Source organism: Giraffa tippelskirchi, chromosome 2, assembly GCF_054371585.1.
Source record: "Giraffa tippelskirchi isolate mGirTip1 chromosome 2, T2T-mGirTip1v1.2.pri, whole genome shotgun sequence".
NCBI classification, from domain to species: domain Eukaryota; kingdom Metazoa; phylum Chordata; class Mammalia; order Artiodactyla; family Giraffidae; genus Giraffa; species Giraffa tippelskirchi.
The window spans coordinates 32755728-32769417 of NC_137276.1; the positions used below are offsets into that span (position 1 = coordinate 32755728).

General features: G+C 36.6%; 1 protein-coding gene across 5 annotated transcripts in view; it reads left to right on the plus strand.

The window, feature by feature from the left end:
- The window catches only part of TM9SF3 (transmembrane 9 superfamily member 3), a 58896-nt gene that overhangs the window by 35106 nt on the left and 10100 nt on the right, over positions 1-13690 (plus strand). For all 5 annotated transcript variants that reach the window (XM_081551132.1, XM_081551134.1, XM_081551133.1 and 2 more), the window contains 2 exons: positions 3993-4087; positions 5616-5746. In XM_081551132.1, coding sequence (XP_081407258.1) covers positions 3993-4087; positions 5616-5746 — 226 coding nt within the window. The remainder of the gene's footprint in view (positions 1-3992; positions 4088-5615; positions 5747-13690) is intronic.

Here is a 13690-nt window from a genome sequence, read left to right on the forward strand (position 1 = left end):
AACCTTACTGAACACTTTGCTTGGTTATAAAGATTATTTTTCATTAGAGGTATGAGCAGAGTTACAAATCAAGAGTTCTTTGACAAAGTGAGTAGACACTTTTATGAAAGCTGAAGGTCCAATTAGATCTTCCTAAGAAGCACACAAGGATTAACCTATTTACTGAGTTAGTACTTCACATTTGCCTCCAAAACTTGGAGCTCTACAGAATAGAAAAAAGCATTGTAAATAACACTAAAAAGAGTGGTGGAAAAGGCACATGAGGTTAGAAAAATAATTATATGGTTTTTCCTTTATTCTGTCTTTACATGGTTTCTGGTACACTGTTTATTTGAAGACAAAACCAGTTGCAAGAAATCTTGAATGTGAGGCCTTTGGATCCTAAGAAAAAGTTGTACATTCATGGACATCTTAACTCTTTATTGAGTAGTCCTATAACCTTATGCTCAGAGAGCCATGACCTCATGGGGTATAGATGCCGCCCCATGAAGTCCTCAGTCAGAATGACACTTGTCTCCTGTTACATTTCATAGCTCTATTTCGGTTCCTGATGGTGCTTGCTTATATATGCCTGGCATTTGGTGGATAAGTGACAAATTGTTGCTGAAAACATGGCTCTTTAGTTACATATTAAATGTTTAACTATAAATTATTGTTTCTTGCACTGGACAGTAAGTTGCTTGAGAGTAGAGACTGGTTCTTATCTTTGCATTCTCCGAGTACCTAAAGAACTTTGTATATTCAAGTTTCTCATTCAGTGCTTATTGAACTGAAATGAATGTGTATTAATCAACAAAGGTATTTCTCTGTAGTTTGTTATATTTCTTTAATATAACCTTTGTACTTTAGTTACCACATAAACCTTAAAATAATTGTCCAAAACCTAAACTTCAGTGTTTTGTAGGTAGTTTTAATTTTAGGATATAATATATTTCACGTAAACTAAATCTCAAATTCAAGAAAAGCTGCACTGGTAGGCAGATTCTTTATCACTAGTGCCACCTGGGAATCCCCTTCCTACATGAAACTACATCATCCTTCACATTAAATACTGGATTAAATTCATCACTATGGAATTGACACTGACTATATAGTCACAGTGTTAGAATTTAGTAGTGGGTATTTAGTAGTGGGTAACCTCTCCTAGGGGGTGGTGCTAGTGTTAAAGAACCTGCCTGCCAGTGTAGGTAGACGTAAGAGACACAGGTTCGATCCCTGGGTTGGGAAGATCTCCTGGAGGAGGAAGTGACAACCCACTCCAGTACTCTTGCCTGGGGAATCCCATGGACAGAGGAGCCTGCAGGCTGTGGTCCATAGGGTCGCACAGAGTCAGACATGATTAAAGCGACTTAGCGCACACACACATGCAACCTCTCCTAGAATCCAAATTTTTGCTTTGTTCTTTCTCATATGTTAGTGTTTCAATGTTGGCACTTCATTTTTTAATGCTGAAGCTGTTCTGCTTATAGACCTTCAGCTTTTAGAAATAAGAAACTGCACCTAATAGGTGGTTATTAGCAAGCAAGTCATGCATTGTTATTTAATCCTGTCATTTTTTATCAGTGGTTTTTCTGCCATTTGAAGTGAACATACTTAATCACTTACATGATAAGTACTACACCTATGAATATTATTATGAGATCAAAGTGACTAACCTTATTGAGGTTCCATGTTAGTAGCTTTATGCTCATTAGCTCATTTAATACTTACATCAGCCCTGTGAAGGGACTATTATTATCTTTAACCCACAAATGAGAAAGGTGAAACTCAAGGAGATTGAGTAATTTGAGTAAGATAACACAGCTATTAGTAAGGGGTGTTAGTAAGCTGAGATTTGAACCTCGACACTCTTCCCTGATAGCTTACATGGTAAAGAGTCTGCCTGCAATGTGGCAGACCCAGGTTCAATCCCTTGGTCAGGAAGATCCCCTGAAGAAGGAAATGGCAACCCACTCCAGTATTCCTGTCTGGAAAATCCTATGGACAGAGGAGCCTGGCGGGCTACAGTCCATGGGGTTGCTAATAGTCAAACATGACTGAGCAACTGACACTTACCACTTTGACTCTGACTCCAGAACTTGTCTCTTAAGCTTCAGTGTTCTAGATATGAAGATAGAGATAATAAAAATGCATAGTGATGAGAAAATGAAAAAACTTGCATGTAAAATCTGTAAGACTCATTCCAGGAGTAGAAATCTCAATTCTAGAGGATAAAAAGCAGGTAAATGTATAATCTGTGACAATTACTTTGTTCAATGATGATCATGGCAATCAGGAAAGAAGAAAATACTTAGATAGATAGAGGATCAGCATCAATGTGGATGTGCCAATTATTGTGATATTAACCCTGGAGAAAGCATGGTGTTTGAGAAGGTATGGGTAAGTCTGGTAAAATGCTCTGCAGTGGTAGGATGGCAAGTGTAGGTAAAGCAGCTACTTAGATATCACCCTCTCTCCCCCCACCCTCAGCCTTAAGAGAGATGAGCAAGGACGGTTCTCTACTTCAGTAGGTTTCTTCATTGTAGATGAAAGTGGTCTATTTTGGGTGGAAAATGCCCATAAGATATTTATGAACAAAGAGGTGCAAGGGTATATCTGATTTTTAAAACTGTAACTTATTCTCACACTTCCACTTAGTGGAAATCTCTCTGGGGACTGCAAATTTAACTCTCTAGTCATTTTGGACTCTTGGTCACATGATAACAGCCTGAACTCTGTCAGTGTCTGTGTCAGTATCCACACACCCGGTAATAAGCAAAATGGATCAATTTGTTAATGATAGTCTGGGGGAAAAAGTTAGTACTTGCAGTGTTTAATTGTATTCTTGAAAAAAACAAATTTGGCTTTTCAAACTGATTAACTTTGAGAGACCCACAATCTTTTAAACATGGGAAACAAACATTTTGCTGCCACATTTCTATTTAGCTATATATTTATGTAATTGTATATTATATAGTGTTTTAACATACACATTACTTTAAGAAATTGAGCTTAAGTGTTTGAGCAGAAAAGTGGTACATGTTTCAAGACTGTATGATGCCTTTGTAAGTCTACATAGATGGACAATTGAATGTAATAATTATTATCCAGAAGATGGTTAATTTTTGAAAGTTGTATATCCTTCCAGAGCACACATTAGTGTGATATTCTTGTAAGTTGTGTTTAAACAGAGTATTCTTTAACTTAAATTAACAAGGCCATATGTTCTGTCTGTAGACTTTTACCTTCCTAGTTGTGGTGAGTTTCAGAAATGGTCTTTATTTTTAGTTAAGTACATTTCTATATTATGGCAGATGATGCTGTCATTTTATCATTTTAATATTTCTCTTTGCAATTAGGCATTTAAAATATTTTGTCCAGTTTTGTTCAATAGGAGAGTTGATCTGTATTGCCTAGATACCATTACTGGAAGAAGAGGTTAGAAATTATTGATCTGAGTTAATGTTGATTTGTAGACCTGTGGATTTTTAAAAACAGTTTTAACAGTATAAGGGAAACTAAATAGAAGTCTCAGTACTATACCATTTAAAGTAATAGTAGTAATATAAGTTACAGTACTTCCATTTTATTTCTGTCAGCAGGCAAGAGTTTTAAGCAGTTAAACTATAAAGAGAAGTATTCTAATTAATTTTCTTAACAGATGAATATTCTTTGCCATGTGATGCGATTGGTTCACAAGGTTGCAAAACATTTTTAGTGCCAGCTTCTAGTATGTTTGCCAAAGAAATGTGAAATGTTTGTTGGGAGTATTATGAAATTTAACTTCAAATTTTAAAAAAGTAGGATCAGTCTGTTACCATTTACATGCAATTTTAACTAGAAATTCATTCACTGGCCAACCTTTTGAGGTCTGCTGCAGTCTAGGAATACATTTTTTCTGTTACTGCTAAATTTGTCTTTGATATTAAACTGATGTTAATGTGATAGACTGTATGATATTTTCTTTAAATCATGGGTTTTAGTTTATCATATATACTGTTTTGCCTTTTTAGGAGGGGGTCAATGCTCAGTACAGCCATATTTGTCTACGCTGCTACATCTCCAGTGAATGGTTATTTTGGAGGAAGTTTGTATGCTAGACAAGGAGGTAATTTCTGAGTTACTATTCATGTTTTTAATTACAGATGGTAATATTTCACTGTGACGTATATGGAGTTTAAAATGGGCAGTACATCCATTATAAAGTTGTTTGTTATCCAGTTTCACATAATCTCCACCAAACCTGTTACATGTTCTCATCTGCTTTTTATGGAATCCTTACATTTTATTTCCTAAAATTGTGAATAGGTAGTAGATTATCTCCACTGTCCACTGTGAAGTTAGGCCTGAGGAAGCTGTGGGAGAGAGTGTATTTAAGTTATTAATATTATTTTGCTTTGATGTGTCTAGTTCCCTAGTAGTGCTCCACGGGAGGCTTCCTCATAGACTCTATAGCTTTACAGCTGAGCATAAAGGCATGTTTCATGGTTTATGGATATATGTCTGGGCAGTGGAAGGATAATAGGAAGGAAAGCTATTTAGTTCTGTTGACCCTTAAACACTTATCAAAGGATCCTGCAGAAAGATTTTCTGTCACAATCTTTTGCTAAGGGAGCTTCATCTGAAATACCCACTGACTATTGTGACCTGAAAATAATGGGTGTTCACGTATGATGTGAGGTTTCTGCCTCGTGGTGTTTCTTTCTGTGATGGCATTTAAGGTCTTTAAGTTCCTTTGTTTTTCCTATAATTGGTTGGGGTCAGAAAAGTGATAAAAGTAGTAGATTTGCATATTTCAGTTTATGAATGAAAGGTTGTTGAAAGATGTTAAAATTATATTCCTCAGGATAGAGATTTCCTAATGTGATTTTCCCGGCCCTTCCTAAGCAGTGTCAGCGTTAGAGGATCCTGCCCTTCTTTTAGTAGGCTAGACATACAGGCTAGAGGAGCTCAGAACAGAGGATCATTTAAAGTTCCCCCAGGATATCCTGGTTTACCATGGCTTTAAAAAAAAATTGGTCCTGTCAGACTTAATGTGGTCTATACTTAAAAAGAGATAATTCTTTGGATTGCCCGAAGGAGTATCATTGCAGATTCCTGACTATTTTAGTTAGCTGTTCAGTTTCTCTGTTCGCCCTCTAGATATGGGAAATGAGTCTTAGCATGCAGGTCAACCATCCTGAGGAAGTAAGGATGCCTGAGGTAATGCCTGCTTTGAATTTGATCTGAAAACTAGTTAGGCTAAGAACTGTACAGTTTATGGTCTCTAGAAAAGTCTCCACAGCAGGAACAGGTTACTCAAAACAGGAAATTGAACATAAATTTGCTTTTAGTCTGATTGCAAATGAAGAACACCCAACCAAACTTAACTTTACTACACTTGTTCTTGAGAGTTGGCAGAGTTCAGACTTAAGCCTAGGAGTATCAGATCTTACCAAGAGTAATCTAAAGGTTCTTTTCTGATTGACAGTGTTCTGAGGAGATCTGATCATGTCCATGTCCTACATTGAAAGTGTAGGAAAAGAGAATGCTAAAAAAGAGTTGGAACTTAATAAGAGAAATAGCCACCTTTCAGATATTGATGTATGTCTGTCTACCTAGCTTCTCTGATTGTTACAGTTTCCCTTTTCTTTCAGGAAGGAGATGGATAAAGCAGATGTTCATTGGTGCATTCCTCATCCCAGCTATGGTGTGTGGCACTGCCTTCTTCATCAATTTTATAGCCATTTATTACCATGCTTCGAGAGCCATTCCTTTTGGAACAATGGTGAGTTGCTCAAATCTTACTTTTAAATTGAGACTATATTGGTGATGGACAGGGAGGCCTGGCATGCTGCAGTCCATCGGGTCTCAAAGAGTCGGACACGACTGAGCTAACTGACTGACTGATAAGCATTCTAATATGAGGTCTACTGTCTCTCTAGGGTACCTCTAATCTAGGAGGTACCTTAAGTATAACAGCTACCTTTTACTATTTGCAGCCAGTCCCTACTCAGTCCTGGAAAGTTAGGTAAAGAAAATTTTTTCTTGGATTTTGTCAACCAATGAAGTGAAAGGTCAACTTTAAAGTAAGACAAAAGAGAACACTGTATTGTTTATTAGAAATGAGGAAAACTGGTGAGGAAGGTAAAATGGTTAGGAAAGGGTAAAAGAATTAGTAACATTGACAACTGGAAAATAATTTGCTTTATAATAGTTCTAGGCCATCAGAAATTATATAGAGAGAGTCAGGTTACTTAGAGGTGATCTGCCAAATGAATTACTATCATAGTGCTTTAAAAATTAAAATTAAGATTCTGTTATAACTTTTATCATAAAGTTTTTAATTTGTTATGGTGAAAATGTTATTTCAAAGTTGCTTTGTTTCACAAAAATTATAAATTTTGCCACTCTGTAAAAGGGGTTTTAAATGTTAACATTCAATGTAATTTACCTGTAGATACTTTAATAATTACTGATTACTCAAATACAGTATCAGACTCTATGCTGAGTAAGAGATGGTTTATAAAATTGATCTTTATTGTATAAAAGACTGGCTGTTGGTGCTTAGCATCCTCCAGGTCTTAATGTCCTGGTCTTAATGTCCTGGTCTTTGTAATGAAGGGATACTGCTTTCAGGTTGTAATCAGGTGTGTGGTCTAAAATTTTTTCTTCCTTTTAAGAGTATCAGAATTTGTTTAGAACATGAAATGTGAGAATTGAGATATTTGACCTAGTTGTCCATTAAGTGTTTTAACTACTTAAATTTGTATTTTAAGTTATTTGACTTGTTGACATTATGAAGGAAATGGTTATATTATTCTCATAAACTCCATGGTCCCCAACCTTGAGTACACATAGAATCACTTGGAAGTTTAAAAAATTTCAATGCCCAGGGCTTCTTCCTATGCCAGTTTATCTGTCCCACTTTAAATCCAATCTCTAGCATCTGAGGATGGATCTTCAGCATCTGAGGATGGATCTGTTAGCTGTAAAGTTCCCAAGTCCCATATGTCTGAGAAACTGGATCCCCTACTTTAATACCCTCATTTAAAATCAGAGTCTTCAAATATTCCTGTATACTCTTCCCCAGGCTTATTCTATCCCCATTCCTTTGATCTCGTGGCCATTGAGCCCTTTTTCTGGGTAATCTTCGCTCTAGTTCTGTTTTCTCAGAGAGTCCACAATTGAGGGCTTAATGCATTCTTAGTAAGAGTGACTTCAGCTTCTGTGTTGCCCTGCAGAGGCACCAGAACAATGGGGATTTTGTCCACTTGGAGTCCGGAGTTTTGTCAGAATACTTCTGTTGTCCCCAGGACTAGCCCAAGATAAGACTGAAAGTGGGAGAAGTTTGTCTCTGGACCCCAAATTCTCTGATCATATGTACCTGTATGTAAAAGCCATTAAATCCTTGCCAGATTGAACTTGTTGAGTACTTGTCAATCTTAGCAGCTTATTAAAGGTAAAAGAAACCTAAATAGAGGGTGGTAGCGGTAATCTAAGCTAATGCCTAGCGTCTAGTCTTAAGGCATGATTCCTAGAGAATATTACAAGACTGTATAAGAGAGCATTTAAATGAAATTTGGGGTCAAAGATGGTTCAGAGATGAACATACCTGTTCCTGAAGTTGGCTTATTCTGGCCGAGATACTACAGAGAGTTGGAGAGAGTGTACTTCAAATTAAATTGAATCTGGTAAAGTAAAACCTTTCTCCTTTGGAATTTGTTCAAAAATGACTTAAGTGTCATACCCAGAGTTTTTGGTCCTGTGAGGGTTTCTTGGGAATGAGGAAAGGTTTGCCAGGGTATTCTGAAAAAATGTTTTAAGCATCAAGTCTTCTCTGGGTTGTAAATCTCAGATTCTTAATGATATTGGAGGTTTTCGAAGGACAGAGAACCAAATTGCAGAGTTTTAAACTCATAGAGACAAAGTAGCATAGAAACTGATAACCTTTCAATCTAAATATCGTTCACCTCAGAATGCACTGATAGATCCGTGACTTATCATACTTTATGATTTTGTCTCTCAGTGGGTAGAATAGTTGATGGAGAAGTAACAGGTCATGAGCCATATATGTCATTTTAAGGTTTGTTTTACCTTAGGAGGGGAATCACCAGAAATGTGCCCTAGGTTTTAGGAAAAAAGATTTCACAAATATTTAGGGAAACGCTCTCTCATGATCCAAATATTTTACCATAACCGGGAAAATGTCATGAAAATTTAAGGGTCTCATAAATGAAATTCATGAGGTATAATCAAATTAACATAGTAAGGAAAGAATGGAGACAAAGATTAATGGATGGGTGTTATTTTGTGATCTCTCAAAGGTTGTGAGAAAAGTACAATCAGTTAACCATATATCTGTGTGGATCTATTTCTGGACTTCCTTTTCTACTTTGCTGTTGCATTGATTGATTTGGGTTTGTTTGTTTTTCCCATATCACACTATGTTGATTATTGTAGCTTTACAATAAGTCTTGAAATCAATTCTTTTTCAAAGTTGTTTTGGATTTTTTAGGTTCTTTGCATTTCCGTGTGAAGTTTAGAATTGGCTTGTCAAATTCTACAGAAAAACCTGATTAGAATTCGATTAAATCTATGGATAAATTTGGGAAGAATTCACATCTTAACAATATTGAGTCTTGACTAATGAACATGGTATATCTCTTGACTTATTTGGACATCTTTCCTTTTTCTTTGTAATGTTTTGTAGGTTTTAATGTCCTGGTTTTGTACAGCTTTTATTGAAATTACTCCTAAGTATTTCATATTTTTTATGTTATTCATAAATGGTATTTCTTAAATTAAAAATTTTGGTTGCTTGTTGCTAATGTATAGAAAAACAGTTGATTTATGCATATTGGCTTTGCATCCTGCAGCTTGGCTAAACTCACTTATTCTCATTTCTTTTTTGTACATTCCCAGAGATTTTTTGCATATATTGTGTTGTCTAAGAATAAACAGTTTTACTTCTGCCTTTCTAATCTGTATACCTTTTGTTGCCTCACTGCACTGGATAGAACCTCTAGTTCTTTTCTTTTTCTTACCTTATTGCACTGGCTAGAACCTCCAGCTAAGAGTTGGACATGACTGAACGACTTCACTTTCACTTTTCACTTTCATGCATTGGAGAAGGAAATGGCAACCCACTCCAGTGTTCTTGCCTGGAGAGTCCCAGGGACGGAGGAGCCTGGTAGGCTGCTGTCTATGGGGTCGCACAGAGTTGGACACAACTGAAGCGATTTAGCAGCAGCAGCAGAACCTCCAGTACAATGTTGAACAGAAGAGGTGAGAGCAGACTCTTTATCTTGTTCCCAGTCTTAGGGGCAAGGTATTCAGCCTTATGCCATTAAGAAATGTTACCTGTAGTTTTTTCATACATGTCCTTCATCAGGTTGATAAAGTTCCCCTCTATTCCTAGTTTGCTGAGTTTGTTTTATTGGGAAGGGAGGTTGGCTCTTGCAACAATTTTTTTCTGCACCTTTTAAGATGATCTGTGATTTTTCTTTTTTCAGTCTGATAATATGGTGGATTGCATCGATTGATTTTTGAATCTTAAACAAATCTGGAATTCCATTCATAAACCTCAATTTGTTATGATCTATTATCTATTTTATATATAGCTTGATTTAATTTGCTGAAATTTGTTCTTTTTGTTTTTTGCATCTATGTTTATGAGAAATACTGATCTGCAGTTTTCTTATGATGTCTTTTTTTAATGGTTTGCTATCAGGATAATGCTAGCTTTATATTGAATTGGCCAAGAAATTCATTCAGATTTTTCCATACCAGATTACAGAAAAGCTCAAACTTTTTGGCCAGCCCCGTAGAATAAGTTCTTAACTTCAAATCCAGTGTTTTCTTCTATTATAGTATTGAAGTTGCCAGGAATCAGAATGAGAAGTGTTGAAAATATATATAAGATAGGCTTCTTATAAGTATTTGTGTTTGAGTTGGCAGTGTCCTGATTATTAGGTCGATTATTGTCAGCATGCTTAAATTGAGGCTAATTTTTATATAGACATAAAGGTATAAAATATTTAAGTAGAAAAGGAGTAATAAAAATTTTGCTCTGAGCACATGTCAAGGAAATACCTAAACATAATAACTGAAAAGATGATATATTTTCTGAGACTCACCTTGTGCTAAGTCGATTCAGTTGTGTCCAACTCTTTGCGACCCCATGAACTGTAGCCCACTAGGCTCCTCTGTCCATGGGATTTTCCAGGCAATACTGGAGTGGGTTGCTGTGCCCTCCTCCAAGGGATCTTCCCAACCCAAGGATTGAACCTGAGTCTGTCATGTCTCCTGCATTGGCGGGAGGGTTTTTTAATCACTGGCACCACCTGGGAAGCCTGAGAATCACCCCACCTGTAAGGAATTACTGTCTGTCACCCTCAGTGAAATTTATATCCTTTAGCATTCCAAAATAGCACGTTTTCGGCTGCCTTTTCCCTTTCCATTTCACTCACACCACAGATTTCCTTAAAAGGCCAGTTTGGAAACAAAGATAAAATAATATTCACAATCTTGTCTTGTGACTGAGATTGAGAATAGTTGACCATCTTTGGGATATTAAGGAGTGATACGCAGTTTTTGTTTCTAACTTGTTCTTCTTGTCACTAGGGGACGCCCTCAACCTGGAGTGAGTCCTTCCTTCCCTCCTCCCTGTTTTCACTTTATATTGATCTGTAAACAAAGGCTAGGAAGCTCTAAGGGAAGGCCCTATATTAGTTTGAGTTCCAGGGTTTTCACCAGTGTATTAGGCTAATGATTTTTTAACTCTTAGTTGCTAAATTTCAAGTTAAATGAAAGCTTAATGCAGAAGCCCAAGAAAGAAAGCAGATAATAAGTATGATTCTATTAGTATAAATAAATTTTGCTAATTTAGCACTTTAACATTTTAAGTTTAATGAAGGCAAGAAAGTTGTGATGAATACAGATCTAATATCAAGGGATAAGATAACATTCTTCTTTAGTAACCAGTTTATTTGGTTGAGTATCAGTACTGAGAAAAATTCTGACTTCACAGATGGTTTAGTTCCATGTGACTCTTTTTTTAACAGCTCACCTTACAGTCTCAGAGTATTTCTTCAAGTAAACTCATCCAGAACTTGGACATAAAGGAGTAGGAAATTGGTTTCACAGTTCAGTCACTAATAGTTTCCAACATACTGCTCACATTTTTTACCATGTATTAAAGTCAGGAAAAGGGGGAGGGGGAATTAAACAAAGATAAACAGTTGATAATGTCTTGATGAGACTGTTTATAGGTTCCTTTATTGACTGTTGTCAATGCTTTGACTGAGCACCCAGGCAAGGTATGCCTTCACTTCACCTGCCACTTAATTACTTATGACATGCATGTACCGTAGTGCATTTGCATATAAAGCTTTTAATGAGCAAATATGTGCAGGCCAGAACTGGGTGGGAGTGGGGTATGGGAAGGAAGAACAAAAGACCAGTGTAGGCCTTCCTAATCAGTGATACATTTACTAGGAGTCCAAATATATATATACAGAGATAGCAGAAGAAACTTTATTCTAAAGTTTGCGTGAAATGAGTTAACCTGATTGTGGTATCTCCACGTATTAATATTTGGTATAAAACTAATTTGAGTCTGTTTATTTTGTTGTTGTTCTTTATTTTTATTTTATTTTTAAAATTTATTTTTAATTGATGGATAATTGCTTTACAATATTGTGTTGGTTTCTGCCATATATCAACTATTACTCAGCAATAGGTGTACATATGTCCTCTCCCTCTTGACCCTTCTCCCACCTTATTTTTTTTTACAGTTAAAAATAATTTTTTTAAAAAAGCTATTTTCAAAAGGATATTCAAATCAAGTGCTTGTGGAATTCCTAACTAAAACTTTTTTCAGCAGGACCTGAGGGTTCTGTGGAACAGTTTGAAACTACTTTGCTAGACCATATCATTCCACATACGAATGTTTTCTCAACAACTTCTCTTCAGTCCTTGTTTGAAATTAGAGTTCTGGTAAATTAAGGGAAAATATGTAGGTCTCTATTACAGTGTTTTTAATATTTATGAGTTGTAAATACTTAATGGTAGCAAAATAATAATTAAGAAAACAACAAAAATTGAGACAGAATTCAACCCCCAAATATGGGATATGTATAATTCACAATATAGCCTAGTATTTAAAATATCTTTAAAACATCTGCCTATTTTTTATGTTTCACCTTTTCTTATTATTCATATAAGCAAAAATTCATATTATTAACACGTCTAAACATAGATACCACTGATTTGAGTTTCTAAGTCTGAGCTTTAAAATGGAATGTCAGCTCTTAACTCTCCTACTTTTGTACAAGTTTTACTGGGCTTCCCTGGTGGCTCAGATGGTAGAGTCCGCCTGCAATGCAGGAGACCTGGGTTTGATCCCTGGGTTGGGAAGGGAAGATCCTCTGGAGGAGGACATGGCAACCCACTCCAGTATTCTTGCCTGGAGAATCCCCATGGACAGTGGGGTTTGGTGGGCTACAGTCCCTGAGGTTGCAAAGAATCGGACACGACTGAGCGACTAAGCACTATCTGAAAGGAAAATGATGATACTCTTTGGTTTGTTTAAACACATGTAAGCACACTTCAGGGTATAATGAAGATGTACAGTTTTCAGTAATGTTGCTTCAAAATAGATTCTTTCCTTCTCATGTCATCACTGTGGATTTTCTACCCCACACCTCTTCATTTCTCTCAATTAATTTCTTTGCAATTTTCATTCAGCTTTTCTCTCACTTTTACTTTTGATTTATTAGAACCCCAAAATATATATTTGAGAGATACTAGAAGTGATTCAGTTCTGTTTCAGTTTTAGAAGTTCAGAGTGAACTAATCCTAATTTACATGCTGGCTGGAAAGAGCTTGAGTGTGTCTCCGTAAGAATACAAGTTTATATAAAAAAAAAAAGTCACAAAAATAAATGCTTCCTTAACTTTGGTTCTAGAATCTCTGTATGGTCTCCCCTGTAATATTAGACTTTGGATTACTAATAGGAAGAGAAATACTGATATTATTTTAGTAATATACATATATGCATACATAGTGATGTTCTCTTATTTTTAAGATCCCAAGGCACTGTAGAATAGAAACGAGCAGACAGAATGAGACAGGCAGATCTGAATTGAAATCTTAGTTTGGCTACCTACTAAACTGTGTGATCATGGGAAGTCACGTAGCCTCTCTGTCTCGTTTTCTTCACGTGTGAAGTAGGGAAATAACGTGTAAAGGTCCTTGAGCTTATTAGGAGCTCAGTGAAGTATAGGCAAGTAAATAAGTTGGTTATAATGATAAAAGATAAAGGATATGTTAAAATCATGACAGCTGAAACTGAGAGAAAAAAGGACTATGGCAGGGGCTGCTGCTGCTAAGTCGCTTCAGTCGTGTCCTACTCTGTGCGACCCCGTTGACGGCAGCCCACCAGGCTCCGCCGTCCCTGGGATTCTCCAGGCAAGAACACTGGAGTGGGTTGCCATTTCCTTCTCCAGAGCATGAAAGGGAAAAGTGAAAGTGAAGCCACTCAGTCGTGTCCGACTCTTAGCGACCACATGGACTGCAGCCTGTACCAGGCTCCTCCATCCATGGGATTTTCCAGGCAAGAGTACTGGAGTGGGGTGCCATTGCCTTCTCCAATGGCAGGGGCAGTATGGAAGAATAGGAAATATCGGGAACTACAGTTGATAGGAAATATGGTTCAACTTGTATTTGG